This window comes from Sarcophilus harrisii, chromosome 1 (assembly GCF_902635505.1).
Source record: "Sarcophilus harrisii chromosome 1, mSarHar1.11, whole genome shotgun sequence".
NCBI classification, from domain to species: Eukaryota; Metazoa; Chordata; class Mammalia; order Dasyuromorphia; family Dasyuridae; genus Sarcophilus; species Sarcophilus harrisii.
The window spans coordinates 388,994,327-389,008,156 of NC_045426.1; the positions used below are offsets into that span (position 1 = coordinate 388,994,327).

A 13,830-nucleotide genomic window follows, 5' to 3' on the forward strand; every position below is an offset into this window, starting at 1 on the left:
CTTTCTTTCTTTCTTTCTTTCTTTCTTTCTTTCTTTCTTTCTTTCTTTCTTTCTTTCTTTCTTTCTTTCTTTCTTTCTTTCTTTCTTTCTTTCTTTCTTTCTTCCTTTCAAGATTTGCTAATTTACACCAATCAAAAAAATGAGCTTTTATTTTGGACAAGGAAGTGTCCTAGGCACTCTGGGGTACAAAATCTGAAGACTTAATCTTTCTGCCTCCAATAATTTAAGATCTCTCTGGAATGATAATAGATGAATGTGTGTAATATTTATGTAACTATTGTGCAGTTAATAATTTATATTATATTTAAATGTGTAATAAATAAATGTAAATATAAATAAATAAAAAATCTAATTGATATTTTAAGATAAAATTGTAAAGATTATATGAAATTGAGAACTAGAAGGGAGTTTGGAGACAATTTAATTCAAATCTTCATTTTGTAGATGTTAAAAGTGAAGCCCTAAAATAATAGATGGTTCAGTCATCATCATTTTGGTTTTAGAGGCAAGATTTGAATCCAGGTCTTCTGGACTCTGAATTCATCGATGTCACCATGCTGCAGAAGGAAGGAAATACAATTTTTACCCCTGAGGCAATTGGGGTTAAGTGACTTGCCAAGGGTCACACAGCTAGGAAGAATTAAGTGTCTGAGGTCAGGTTTTCCTGACTTCAGAACTGGTGCTCTATCCATTGTGCCATCTAGCTGCCCCGGTACAAAGCATTTTTGAGAATACTTTACTAGAAAGGAGAATACAGGTAGGGAAGAAATGATCTGTGCTAACAGTGAGTATATTTTTGAATTTAATTCAGGTTTTCTGTTTCCTTCTTTCTTTCCAAATTAGAAATGCTTTCCTCCTGAAACTCCTATATGTACATGCATTCTGCAAACTTTTTTTGATTTTAGGGACATTTCTTTTCTGTCTATGTATTTCCAGTATCTGATATAGTGTTGATTTGAATGTCAAATTAAGGTCTTTAGCACATTATTTGGAAGGCAGTAAAGAACATTGAAGATTTTTCAGCAGAAGCTTATTCCCCCAGGATTTTCTGCTGGACTAGCTGCTGTACTCACTCTGGATTCCTGACCTATAGGATCTCTGTGGTTTGAGTACCAGGATAGAGACTCTATTTCCTATACCTAGAACTAGAAAGAAATGAAGAGGACCCAAACCCCAAACCACATGCTCTTAAGGCTTCTTCTCTTATTCCATGTAATGAGTGAAGGAGTCTGTCACATTCAGATAAGGATATAGATAAATAACAAAACTGAGATCAGTAAAGTAGTTCAAAAGACACAGATAGTTCAGTTTAAGCTGCTTCCAATTGCTTGGGAAGCCAATGCATAATAGCTATTCATGCCCATGTTTTAATGATAGTGATATATAGGACATGAACTAGGCAGTGAAATTAAAATACACAAGGGATATCAATCAAAGGAGAGTTTAAAATTAAGGGAGAAAAAACATTTAGCTGATATGGTGTTGCTGGTAAATACCAGGATTAATTAAATTGCTCATGGTGGTCAAACTGATAATTAACTCAGAGATTTCTTATGCTTAAATATCTAAGGGACTCTCCTTAGCTTGACATCCCTTGTGTTTTCAGTTTCACTGCCTAATGATAAATATATCACTTGTCTCATTTTTTTCTGTTCACTTATTTTAATTGGTAAAATGCAGGTAAATTAGACTTTATGTCCTGTAAGTTCTTTGTAAAAAAAAAATTCATTGGTAGTTGTCTTTTTTATTTTATTTTATTTTATTTATTTATTTATTTTTTTGCCAATCACAAAATAATGGTATTTCCAAGGTGAAAGATCATGGGAGAATCCCAGAGACTAGACTGCCTTATCTTTTCTTGTTATCTTCCATTAACCTTTAATATTTTAAATGACAAAGCAAACTACCAAAGGAAATCACAACTAAACTAGGAAAAATTTTATTTTATTTTGGTAGATAAGGAATACAAGAAGAGTGGAAAAGAAGAACTATGGGAGAGGAAGAAGATGAGGGTGAATGAGATTTTACTTCATTGTGTGTCTTCTCACCTGTTTGAAGACTCCTTCTGTACATGTCACTGCTATGCTGTTAGAAGTTAAGTCTTTTGTTAAATTATTTAAAGCTTTGGGGCTCTGCCAATCAGGGCAGGATTAAAGCTGCATTTTCCTTTTGGGTTCCTGTTGGTGTGCCGCTGTCTGCTTTTCCTAACAAAATAGCAAAGAGAAAAGCAAATAGAAAGAGGAAAGAAATTAACATTGATTACACATTAATCCTGCTGAATTGGACTATCTCTGAAAGTTGATAAAGGGTCAGAATCTTATCAGGAATTAGATCTTATAATTCCTTGTGAAAGAAAATTTTCTATTAAACCACATCAAGATTTGTTAATGCCTTTTTCTTGCCCACTTTCTTCCTTATATTTATTTATAAATTTGAAAGCCAAATGTGCTTCTTATTAATCTATGTAAAATAGAATTCTTTTGAGGTTAGAATCTTTTGAGGATAAATTGAATTGAAAATAATATGTAATGATCATGGAAATTTGTGGATTTCTTTTTCTTAATGTTTGAAGCAGTGTTTTATGAAGCCTATTACTTTAGGCAGAAGAGAATAAAGCTAGCTGAACATTACTGACATACTTCAAAAAATATCAAATAAAATACATCCAGCTGGCACAATTATCTTTCAAGTACTTTAGTGGAATTAGGATACTGAGAAAAAGAACCTGAAATGACAGATTATCTTTGTGAAACCTAGAAAAAGTCACAGGAAATCTCGTGATTCATTCAGAGACTGCTTCATTCTATACTCAATGTAAGTGGAGGAGCCTATAATGGTTTCTCTTACTCATCTCTTATAATAATAAACATAATTATTACATTTAAATCATTTGGTTCAAAGGGTTATGAATCTGCTCATGGAGATTTTGATCTTAATATTATCAACACAGCCAGGGACTTCTTACGAAATTGATAAATCTTGTCTGTTAGGCAAACATTTAACCTTTTGGTATCTATTCTTTCTTCACCTATGAAATGAGAGCAGTGCTTCTAATGAGTAAATTGTAGTGAACAATAAAGGGAATTAATAGAAAAACCCAGCAATCCTGTGTAAGTTAAGCATACAGAAAGTAACTTCAGGGAATGCCTTGACTTATGATATAAAGGGAATTATAGAAGTGACTGTTATATACTGAAGATATTTAGGAAACTCCCAAATTCTTTATTCATTCAAGGAAACAAATTAACGAATCACTTATTTCTGCTTAGCTGTAGCTCTGAGGTTTTGGGGAAAATTAGGAGATAAATCTCCCCTTTTTCTTTTCAACATGGAAGAGGGCACTTGAGAACCCTGTCAGCAGCTCTCGGATTTCAGCCAGTCGGGTTGTGGTTGCACAAGGTGCCTTCCAGCTGGGAGTCTTAAAAGTCTTAAGTGCCTGGCAGCTGGCACAAAGATTGTCTCACCAGGTGATTTTTATGCATCATTGCCCTATGCTTCCTTTCCTTTGAAAGAGAAAGTAAATAAATATATTTATGTTTCAAGGGGGAAAGATCATAACTGTCATAGTTGTCACAGACAGACAACAGCAATGTGTGGAAGCTGCACATTCCTTTGAGCCACATGCAGGGGTTGTTCCTTGAGGTATGTTACAACAACCATGTAAAATTCAAGTGCTTAGCAACAGGCTAGGTTAAGGGATCCTGGTTTATCCAAAGCAATTGCCTTGTTACCCAGGCATGATTTCAGAAAATAGGGACTAATTGCCTAGAATTTTCTTTCTGTCTCTGTCTCTGCTTGCTTTCAACACTTAGGGAAAAATATGCTTTTTGCAAGAATGCTGTTAAGGTGATCCTGTGTTGTTTTCCTGCCCTTGTGATATCTCCAAACCCCCAGACCTTCTTTGTCATTTGAAATCATCACTAATTTTTTTTGAGGGGGATCCATTAATTTCAAAGGAAGAATACTTCATTTTGTAAACCAATAAAAGGGTTTCAAATCAATGCAGAGAAAATATGAACTGGCAAAGTATTCCCTTCCCAAGATTTCTGTGGTTTCTTTAAATTTCATCCCCTTTATGTTATTATTTGCCTTAGAAAGCCAGGATCTGACTGTTAATTTTCTTTGAAAGATCACATCCACAGTAATGCTTTTTGGTGCCTATTTGGTACAAAGAAGACTGCATTTCCCTGTAGCTTCTTTGGGGAGCAATATTTGCATGGGGTAAGACTGAAAGAAAAAGGAGAGATTCAGAATTCTGGTGAGAGAAGTTGGAAATGAAGACAAATTTTAAGTCTTATTTGGACCTGAAGAGCAGCCCGTATGCTATAACAATACAACCCCAGAAAGGAAGAAAGAATGATACTACATAAAGTCATGTGAATTGAGAAACACTGAGGACCTGTTGTTTCACCTGTAATGTAAATCATGCAGGCTCTATAGTTTTAGCAGGCTCAGTGAGATGCATAATAAGGAAGGATTGCTTCACAATGACTAAAATGGAAGAGTTTTTCTAAAAATCTAAGGTCTCTGTTTTGCATATTTTCTTGAAATAAGTAATGCCCATTCTATAGCTCATGTCTTGTTAGTATGAAAGCTGTAGGGACCTTTGGGGAATAATCTCTAGCAAATTTTCATATTTTCAGAGCAAATTGTGATTGGAAACAAAATGAATCGTAAAGATCATAATTGAGAAAGTTCCCCTAAAGCTGATTATGTCCATCCTATCAGATCTCAGGCACAATTGGTTCATTTACAGAATGAATATCTAATTTAATATATAATAGTAGATTATATTTTGGATAATCAATGGTTAATATAATTAGTTACTCTATTGGATTAAAATGTAAAAACCAAAACCATTTGTATATTATTATATAGAAAATCTCCTTAATTAGAAGAATTATTTTCAGTTTTCAGAATGTTCACAAAACAAATACCAGAATTCTTGCATGGTGTTTCACTAACATTTAGTAGATGATAGAGCAGTCACTAATCTGGTAGAATAATATTCAGGCAAAATATAATCTAACCCAGTTGAGGCTTAAAGTAATGTTAAAGACAACATGGGGAGAGAATTGTGATTCCTCCAGAAAATTATCTTACTTTTCTGTGCATTAACCTGACATAGAGCTTACTTGAACTTTTGGTTGAATTTTTGAAGCCCCTACTAGCCATAGGTTTCTTGCCTCAGCAGTGGGAGGACCTTAGAATGGCCTCCCCTTCTCTTATTCCTTAGTTGTAATATTCTTCTCTAAAATATAATGTTCTCTGGGAGCAGGTTTCTTGGGGGGTTTTTGGAGGCAGCCTTAGTTTCAGTTCAATTTAATAATCACCTCAAATGCAGCCAGGGAGTTAAAGTCCAAATCCTTTATTGTTTCATTTTAAGTCTTGTTTCCTTCCTTGGGCCCGGTTAGCTTTTTTAGAGGCCTATCTCTCTCCTTGGTTCCTGCCGCTTGTCCTTTGCCTCTGCCAGCTTCAGCCTTTAGCTCCCTCCGAGTCTCCAGCCAGCACAAAGGTGGAATATGGAATGAATCTGACTCTGACTCTGAGAGTGGGCTTGTGGGCTTCTGTCTTGTGAATTTCCTGGACTGAATCCTGTTTGAAGCTCCTAGCTTATATGTGCTCTCTTAAAGGTGTGAATCTTGGTGGAACTGTTTTAAGTACTAAGTACATCTAGAGAACTGTTAATCACCCTCCTAAACAACCATTGTCTCTATCAATTCCACTGACTTAGCACCTTGCAAGAATTCTAACACGTAATCATGGGACATGACTCCCTTATGTGTTTTAGCAAGGAATTTCCTGCAAAATAATTCAGGAAAAACATAATGGGAGGATAGAAAAGGGAAGTTAGTACCACACCACAGTAACAGATGAAAATGATTATAATTTAAACTTTGCAAAACTTCTTATTATTTCATTTTAGTGTTCATCATTGTCTAAAGAATATTTTACTCATAATTCATAGTATCTATTTCCTGACTTCCTATGTATTCTTGAACTTGCAAAGAATTCAATACTAGTTTTCCTACCACAGATTTGGCTGTCTCAGCCCAGGATATATCCAACCCTTTGATTTCAAATGGGGATGGGAATGTTAGAATTTAGGCAGGTAACTTTGGCAAGCTTAGTTTGTCCTCAATATATCTTACCCCAACCATTGGTGAATGTATTGTGACCTAAGAAAATATTTCCTAACCCCTGTCTTTTAATAAGAAAAAGTTTCCTATCTGGATCACACAATTATCTTTACTTCTGACATTCAAAAGTATGCTTTTTGAGAAAACAGAAATGGTATAAAATTGGGGAAAAGATCTAGACCAATACATGTAGAAGAAAATGATGCTTGGAATTAAACAGTCTTTTAAAAATAATAGCTTTTTATTTTTCTCCAAATACATGCAAAGATAGTTTTCAACATTTACCTTTGCAAAACTTTGTGTTCCAAATTTTTCTCCCTACCTCCTCCTTTCCCTCCTCCCCTAGACAGGAAACAATTCACTATAGGTTAGACATATGCAATTCTTCTAGACATTTTTCCATATTAATAATGATGCACAAGAAAAATCAGATTAAAAGGAGAAAAAATACAGAAAAGAAAAAAAGAACAAGCAAACAAACAACATCACTACAAAAAGATGGAAATACTATACTATAATCTATATTCAGTCTCCACACTTCTGTCTCTGGATGCAGATGACTCTTTGTATCACAGATCTATTGGAATTGTCTTGAATCGCCTCATTGTTGAAAAAAATCAGGACCATCACAGTGGTTCATCATATAAAATTGTCGTTGCTGTGTACAATGTTCTCTTCGTTCTACTTGAGGATGTTGAAAGATCTATTTTCAAAGTATCTGACGAAGAGGAAAATTCTAGAAGGTGTTGAATAATTCTCAAACTTTATTACCTCTTTCCCACTGGTCCAAAGTGACAAGAGTAACAATAAGTACTGACCCCTGTGCCTACTTTCCCATCTATATAAAGCATTTTTAAGAATAGTCTACATATGTATCAGGTGACATCCTTGAAGAAGGTGTGAAAGCAAAATAGGCAGCTTTGAATAAATGACATTATATATTGTATGATTTTACTGTCACACAAGTGATATAAAATATAGAGAATACAAGATCCCTTTGAGCTTATTATGATTTGTTGACTGTGAAAAAGCATCTGATTTCATAGAACAAAATGCATCTTTAATGCAACAACAAGAAATCTCTTATGCATTCATCAAAGTTGTACAAGATTTCTTGAAAGAATAGTAACAGAGACAATCTTGTTCAATGGATTTTTAATGATTGATATTAAATAAAGTGTAAGGGAATAAAGATGATTTCTCAACAAAAATATTAACCAGTACAATAGACGTAGCCAGTGCAGAACCCAATCAAAGATTGGGTTCACTCACTCACTCACTACTCACTCAGTAGTGAGACAATCAATCAACATTATTAAGCATCTTTTACCTCTTTCTGTTTGAGAATGACATTGGGTTGCTAATATCAAATCTTGAAACAAAATAGAACCTCCTAAATGGAATCCATAATCACTCAGAAGGATTTTAATTTATCTATTCATACAAGAGATAACTGCCACCACTGCTATGACCACCATAATTTTACCACCAATTAAATGGATGAATAATGTCTATTTTTCAGACCATTGTATGCAATTGGATCTACAAGATCTACAACCTGTGGCTTGTTCTTCAGTGCATAAATTCTGAACAGAAATGGTAAAGACATAATGAGCTGGTCTCAGAATTGACAAGGAGCAGGGTGGTGAACAGGAATTGCCTTTGGGAGATTATAGAATTCTTTTAATGCCCCAAGCTTCTCCCTTAAATAGATTCACTTTTTGTGAATCTTTTAAAAAAATAATAATATCTTTTTATTTTCCAAAATACATGCAATAGTTTTCAACATTCACCCTTGGAAAATCTTGTGTTCCACATTTTCATCCTTCCCTCCACCTATTCACCTCCCCTGGACAGCAAGTAATCCAATATAGGGTAAATGTGTGCAGTTCTTTTAAACATAGTTCCACATTTATCAAACATCACTATTCTTTTTTATTGAAGCTGTTTATTTTCAAGACATATGTAGAGATAATTTTCAGAATTCACCTTTGCAAAACCTTGTGCTCCAGATTTTTTTCTTCCCTTTCCCCACCCCTCCCATAGACAGTAAGTAATCCAAACAGGTTAAACATGTGCAATTCTTCTATATGTATTTCCACAGTTATCATGCTGCGCAAGAAAAATCAGATCAAAAAAGGAAAAAAATGAGGAAGAGAACAAAATGTAAACAAACAACAATAAAAAAGGTAAAAATACTATGCTGTGATCTACAGTCAGTCCCTACAATCCTCTCTCTGGTTGCCGATAGCTCTCTTCATCACAAGACCATTGCAATGGGCCTGAATCACCTCACTATGGAAAAGAGCCACATCCATCAGAATTAATCACTGTGTAATCTTGTTGTGTACAACGATTTTATGGTTCTGCTCATCTCACATTTCACTGCATCAGTTCACGTAAGTCTTTCCAGGCCTTTCTGAAATCATCCTGCTGATCATTTCTTATGGAACAATAATATTTCATAACATTCATATACCATAATTTATTCAGTCATTCTCCAGCTGATAGGCTCAATATCCACTCAGTTTCCAATTTTTTGCCATTACAAAAAGGGCTGCTACAAATATTTTTGCACACATAGGTCCTTTTCTTTTTTCCTTCTTTTTTTTTATGATCTCTATGGGATACAGGCCCAATAGAGACAATGCTAGATCAAAGGGTATGCACAATTTCATAGCCATTTGGGCATAGTTCCAAATAAGCCTCACTATTTTTCAGATGCTTTTTCTTTATAGATAATAGCCATGGGAGACTCTAGTCTCAAAATAATTGAAATTGAAGATCATCTGATGGGCAGTGAAGAAGAGTATGGCAAGTGTGAGCTGGCTGTAAAGAATGACAAATCATTGTGTATTTCTAAAATGTTTTCTAAAATTTATTTGTGAATCTTATTCTATTCCCTTAGTATAATGTAAAAACCTTTATGATAGGAATTATCCCACATTTATACTTATTTCATTAATGTCTGGAACAGAATAAGAGCTTAATAAGCTAAGATGTACTAAGGAAATAGTGAATTATCCTGTTTTGATTAAGCATTGAGACTGTGATTTGAATGATTATGGGATAAAAATTGAAATTTCAACTGGAGCCAGAATATGAAAGCCAGTGGATGTGATTTTTCAATTTATTTGGTAGGCAAAGGAATCATTGAAGGTTTTTGAACAGTAAGGTGATGTGATAAGCCAGCTCAGGGTGGCCCATAATGGACTACTGAAGTCATTTTTCAAAATGATTTCACTAAGATTAACTCTCTGAAAATGATAACATAGGGACTGTTGTGTTCAGAATGTAAAATTATTATAACAATAATATTTTCTATTTAGTTCAGTAACATTTATTAAATATCTTTTACATGTTAGGTGATGTGGATACAAAAAATGAAAACTGGGACAGACCATGCCCTCAAAGAGCTTACAATTTGATAGAGGAAACAAAGTGACAACTACCTAATAACAAAATGATTTGAACATGTAAGATGTAGGAGAGTAGTTTGGAAAAGCCACATCTAGATAGGGGAAGGAGATTGAATTAGGAAAAGTTTCCAGGAGAAGATACTGTCCAAACTGAACCTTGAAGGAAGGAATGGTGGCAGAGAGGAGTATGTAAATAATATTGGAAAACATTTGGAGCATGGAGAAGGTAAAAGAGAGTAGTATGGAATATTATTAGAAGGGGTAGCTAAATAGCATAGTGGATAGAGCACTGGCCCTGAAGTTAGGAAAAACTGAGTTCAAATTCAGTCTCAGACATTTAATACTTCCTAGCTGTGTGACATTGGGCAAGTCACTTACCCACAATTGCCTCAGCAAAAAAATAATATTGAAGAGTCATTTGGAAGAATCAGATTGTGAAGAAAATTTCAAAAAATTAAAAATATCATTTTAAGTTTTTGCAAAGTTTTTTTTTTACAAATATAATCCCATTTTATCCTTGTGAAAACTCTGGGAGGTAGGTACTATTATAATTTCCATTTTACAGATGAGGAAATTGAAGCAGAAAAGTAACTTGCCCAGTCAATAAAAGTCCAAGTCTATATTGAAGTCATAGTTTCATGACTTTAAGTCCAGTATTTTATTCACTACACTGCCTACCAGACAGTGCTAATGTAAGGCATTCAACAGGCAATAGGGAGTTATAGAATGTTTGAAGCAAGAAAATGATATGAACAGAGCTGTGTAAAACAAAAATAAAGTAGACAATAGACATTTTATTGCTAAGACTTTTCCTTTCCACTCAAGATGCTGGATTTTTCTTTCCTTTGAATGAGTGAACTATGTATATAAAAATTCTGACTATCAAATAGACATTACACTTCTGAATTGCTGACTAGAAAGGAAGAAGTCTGCTATGTTCAGTGGAACTAGATGTTGTTATCAGGGGTAAGATTCTGTACTATGACATACCTCTTCTGAAAGTGGCATTTTAGGTGTCACAAACATAAACTTGTCATAATTGACATGAAGGAAATGGCCTGAGGCTCTAGGCCAGAGAAAACTGACAGGAAGTCAACAGATCCACATATAGTGGGTAGAAGCTCTGTCTACCATGCAATTACAGCCAGTGGAAAGATGGAGACTGTGCAGGCTCAGATGTTTAGGAAAGGGAGAAAAGCTGTTCAGGTACCACTTCTGAAGTAGGTGCTTTTGAATTCTGAATCCATTGGAGATTGTGGCTCCTTCCCTATACTTTCTAACCACTGGTCCTCCTCTCTTCCCTTCCCTTGCTTCTCCCTCTCTCCCTCACCATAAATATTTAGTTCATTGTTCACTGGTACTTCCTTCAGGTTTCAAACCAAGCCTATTTTCCTCCATTTCTTTTTTTTTCCCTTTTTGATGTCTTATGGATGTTCTTTTTTGCACATTGCTATTTTTCTCAATGACTCCTCCTTCTTCTGTTGCCAACATCTTTAGAACCTTTTCTTTTTTATAAAGAAATTCAATTAAACAAAATAAACCAAGAGATTTATCATGAATTATGTCATTCATTTGATATCTACAGTCTACTGACTCCCAATTTGCTGAGTGGGTGAAGGCATGTTTTACTGTTTGTCCTCTAAAGTTGCAATTGATCATTACATTGGCCAGAGTTCTGATATCTTGAATGGACTTTTCCTTTGAATTTTTGGGACCTTATATTTTTATTTTTCTGGTTCTGCAGAGTTTCCCTCTGCTTCACTTCATTTAAAGCTTCCCAAATATTTCAGAATATGTTTATTGATTCTAATTGTGTGGTAATAATTTCATTACATAGATAGATAACATTTTGTTCAACTATTCAGTCTCATCCTTCTCCATCCCACAAACACCATGCTACTTTATGCTCCTCAAAGGCAGAAATAACAGATCATCTAACTTGAAGCTCCTCTTCTCTCAAGAACAAAAGCAAAGATCTGGTTCCCTTGGAACAGTCCCTAACAATTCAGCCCAGAAAAAGAAACAACTGTCTAAAAAGGATTCCAAATATGGAAAAAGGGAAATTCCCTGAGTTATACAGCATAGATAGGGGTTATAATATGTTGAAAAATTTTGTGATTTACAATTAATCTTACTTACTTGTGACTTACTAAGTCACAAAAGTTCTCAATATGTTATAACCCTCTATGCTGAGAAAGATAAGAATTAAAGAAGTTCTTTTATTATGCACTGATTATATGAACCAAAAAATTATATAAACATAATCTATACAGCCAAAACTTAAAGAGATAGTGGGGGAGAGAGAAAGAAACAGGGCCAAACAGAGGGGGAGAAAGAAAGGGGGAAAGGTAGACAGATAGACACAGAGAAACAGCAGGAAGAGACAGAGTCAGAGACAGACAGAGACAGAGAAACAGAAATAGAGAGAAAGAGACACAGAGAGAAAAGAGCCAGAGAGAAACAGAGACAAAGAGAAAATCAGAGAGACAGAGACAGGGGGACTGTTAATTGATAATGGTTAAATTCACTCAGGTGGATTTAAAGAAAAGGGCATTTCATTCATCAATGGAAAGTAATTGCTTCCAGCCACCTAGTAAGAAATATAGAAAGTCCATTCCTGTACTAGCCCTATCTCCTAAGAGTAGGTTCCAAGTATCTCCCATGTGAATGTGCAACTTTTAATTAGTTTAAGTATGTGTATATAAGACCATATATATATATGTGTATGTGTGTGTGTGTGTAAATATGTATGTGTACATACATATATGTACAAGGTATATGTCTGTGTAGGTAGATACACATGTGTGTATTTGTGTGTTCACATGTATTGAACACATTTGTATGTATATTGTGCCTATACATAAATGTATGTTCAGATATATGTATATATATACATATACAGATAGATAGATAATATATAAATACATAAATACATAATCTTAAAACTGATGCCAAATGAAAATAAAGTCTTTGGATAAATATTCTATCTTTATACATTGAATTTAATCTTATTCCCTCTTTTTCCACCTAGATAGTCATCCCAATTATAGAATTTTGTTATCATTCCCAGATTTCTTCTTTAAAAAATCAGAAAAAAACATATACTTAGACTAAATTGAATTAACCTAAATTATGCCTAGTTAAACCATAAGGGTGATTCCCTTAAGATAATTTTCAGTCTCCCTGTCTCTGTCTCTCTGATTTTCTTTTTGTCTCTGTTTCTCTCTGGCACTTTTCTCTCTGTGTCTCTTTCCATTTCTGTTTCTCTGGCTCTGTCTCTCTCTGACTCTTGTCTCTTTCTTTCTGCTCTGTCTCTTTGTCTCTGTCTATCTGTCTGTCTGTCCCCCTTTCTCTCTCTCCCTCTGTTTGGCCCTATTTCTTTCTCTCTCCCCCTCATTATCTAGGGGTGAAGGACTCATTTACTCACAGGAGAGGTACCATACAATAAGCTAAAAGTAATCTTGAGGGCCACCTTCCCTTCTCCACCTTAGATTCTATGACACTGAGAAATGGGTTTGGGGTTCTGTTTATTTTAGTTTCTCCTTTTTTGTTTTAAATGTGGTAGTAGAGTCTCCAACTTGGAAACCTGAGCCAAAGGGATTTTAGAACCCAAGAGGTCAGATGTTGTGATCAGAGCAAAAGGCATGGCCTAAGAAAACAAGGTCTTGAGATGAAAGGTAATGGGGTACTTTGTGGGACTAATGTCATGTAGGAACTAAGCTAATCATAACTAAATCCCCCTCCTTTCCTCTCCCCGAAACTGAGGTGGTGGTGGTGGTAGTAGTGGATTAGGACCCTGAGTTATTGGAAATAGAAATTTTTATTTTTATGTGTTTGCTTTTGCTATATCTTTGAATTAAATATTTCTTAGGAAGCACTGTTCTGTGATTAAGTGGAAGTGTAGATCTACTATTGAAAACAGTTAATGAGGACTTGATCCAATATCCTTTATACTCCCCACCTCCTATCTATGATTACTACATAGCTCTGGGGGAGGGTAAAATGTAACATAGCTGTCTTTCAGGCAATAGGGACCTACACATACACACACACACACACACACACACACACGTGTGTGTGTGTGTGTGTGTGTGTGTATTCACATACATGAGATATCTGGGAATGGCTCTTTTTATTTTTTTAAATTTTTTTTTAATTTTTAAATTTTTTTTATTTAATAGCCTTTTATTTACAGGTTATATGCATGGCAGCTTTTTTAGAAACTAAAGCGATCTACTACACATTATTTCTAGTTCTTCAGCCATTTTTTT

At 34.7% G+C, this 13,830-nt stretch overlaps 1 protein-coding gene across 1 annotated transcript in view; it reads left to right on the forward strand.

Moving 5' to 3' along the window:
- Nucleotides 1-5,284, forward strand: part of IRX1 (iroquois homeobox 1) — an 85,691-nt gene extending 80,407 nt beyond the window's left edge. The window contains exon 4 of the mRNA XM_031946106.1: nucleotides 1,957-5,284. Coding sequence (XP_031801966.1) covers nucleotides 1,957-1,960 — 4 coding nt within the window. The 3' untranslated portion in view covers nucleotides 1,961-5,284. The remainder of the gene's footprint in view (nucleotides 1-1,956) is intronic.
- Nucleotides 5,285-13,830: the final 8,546 nt, after the last annotated feature.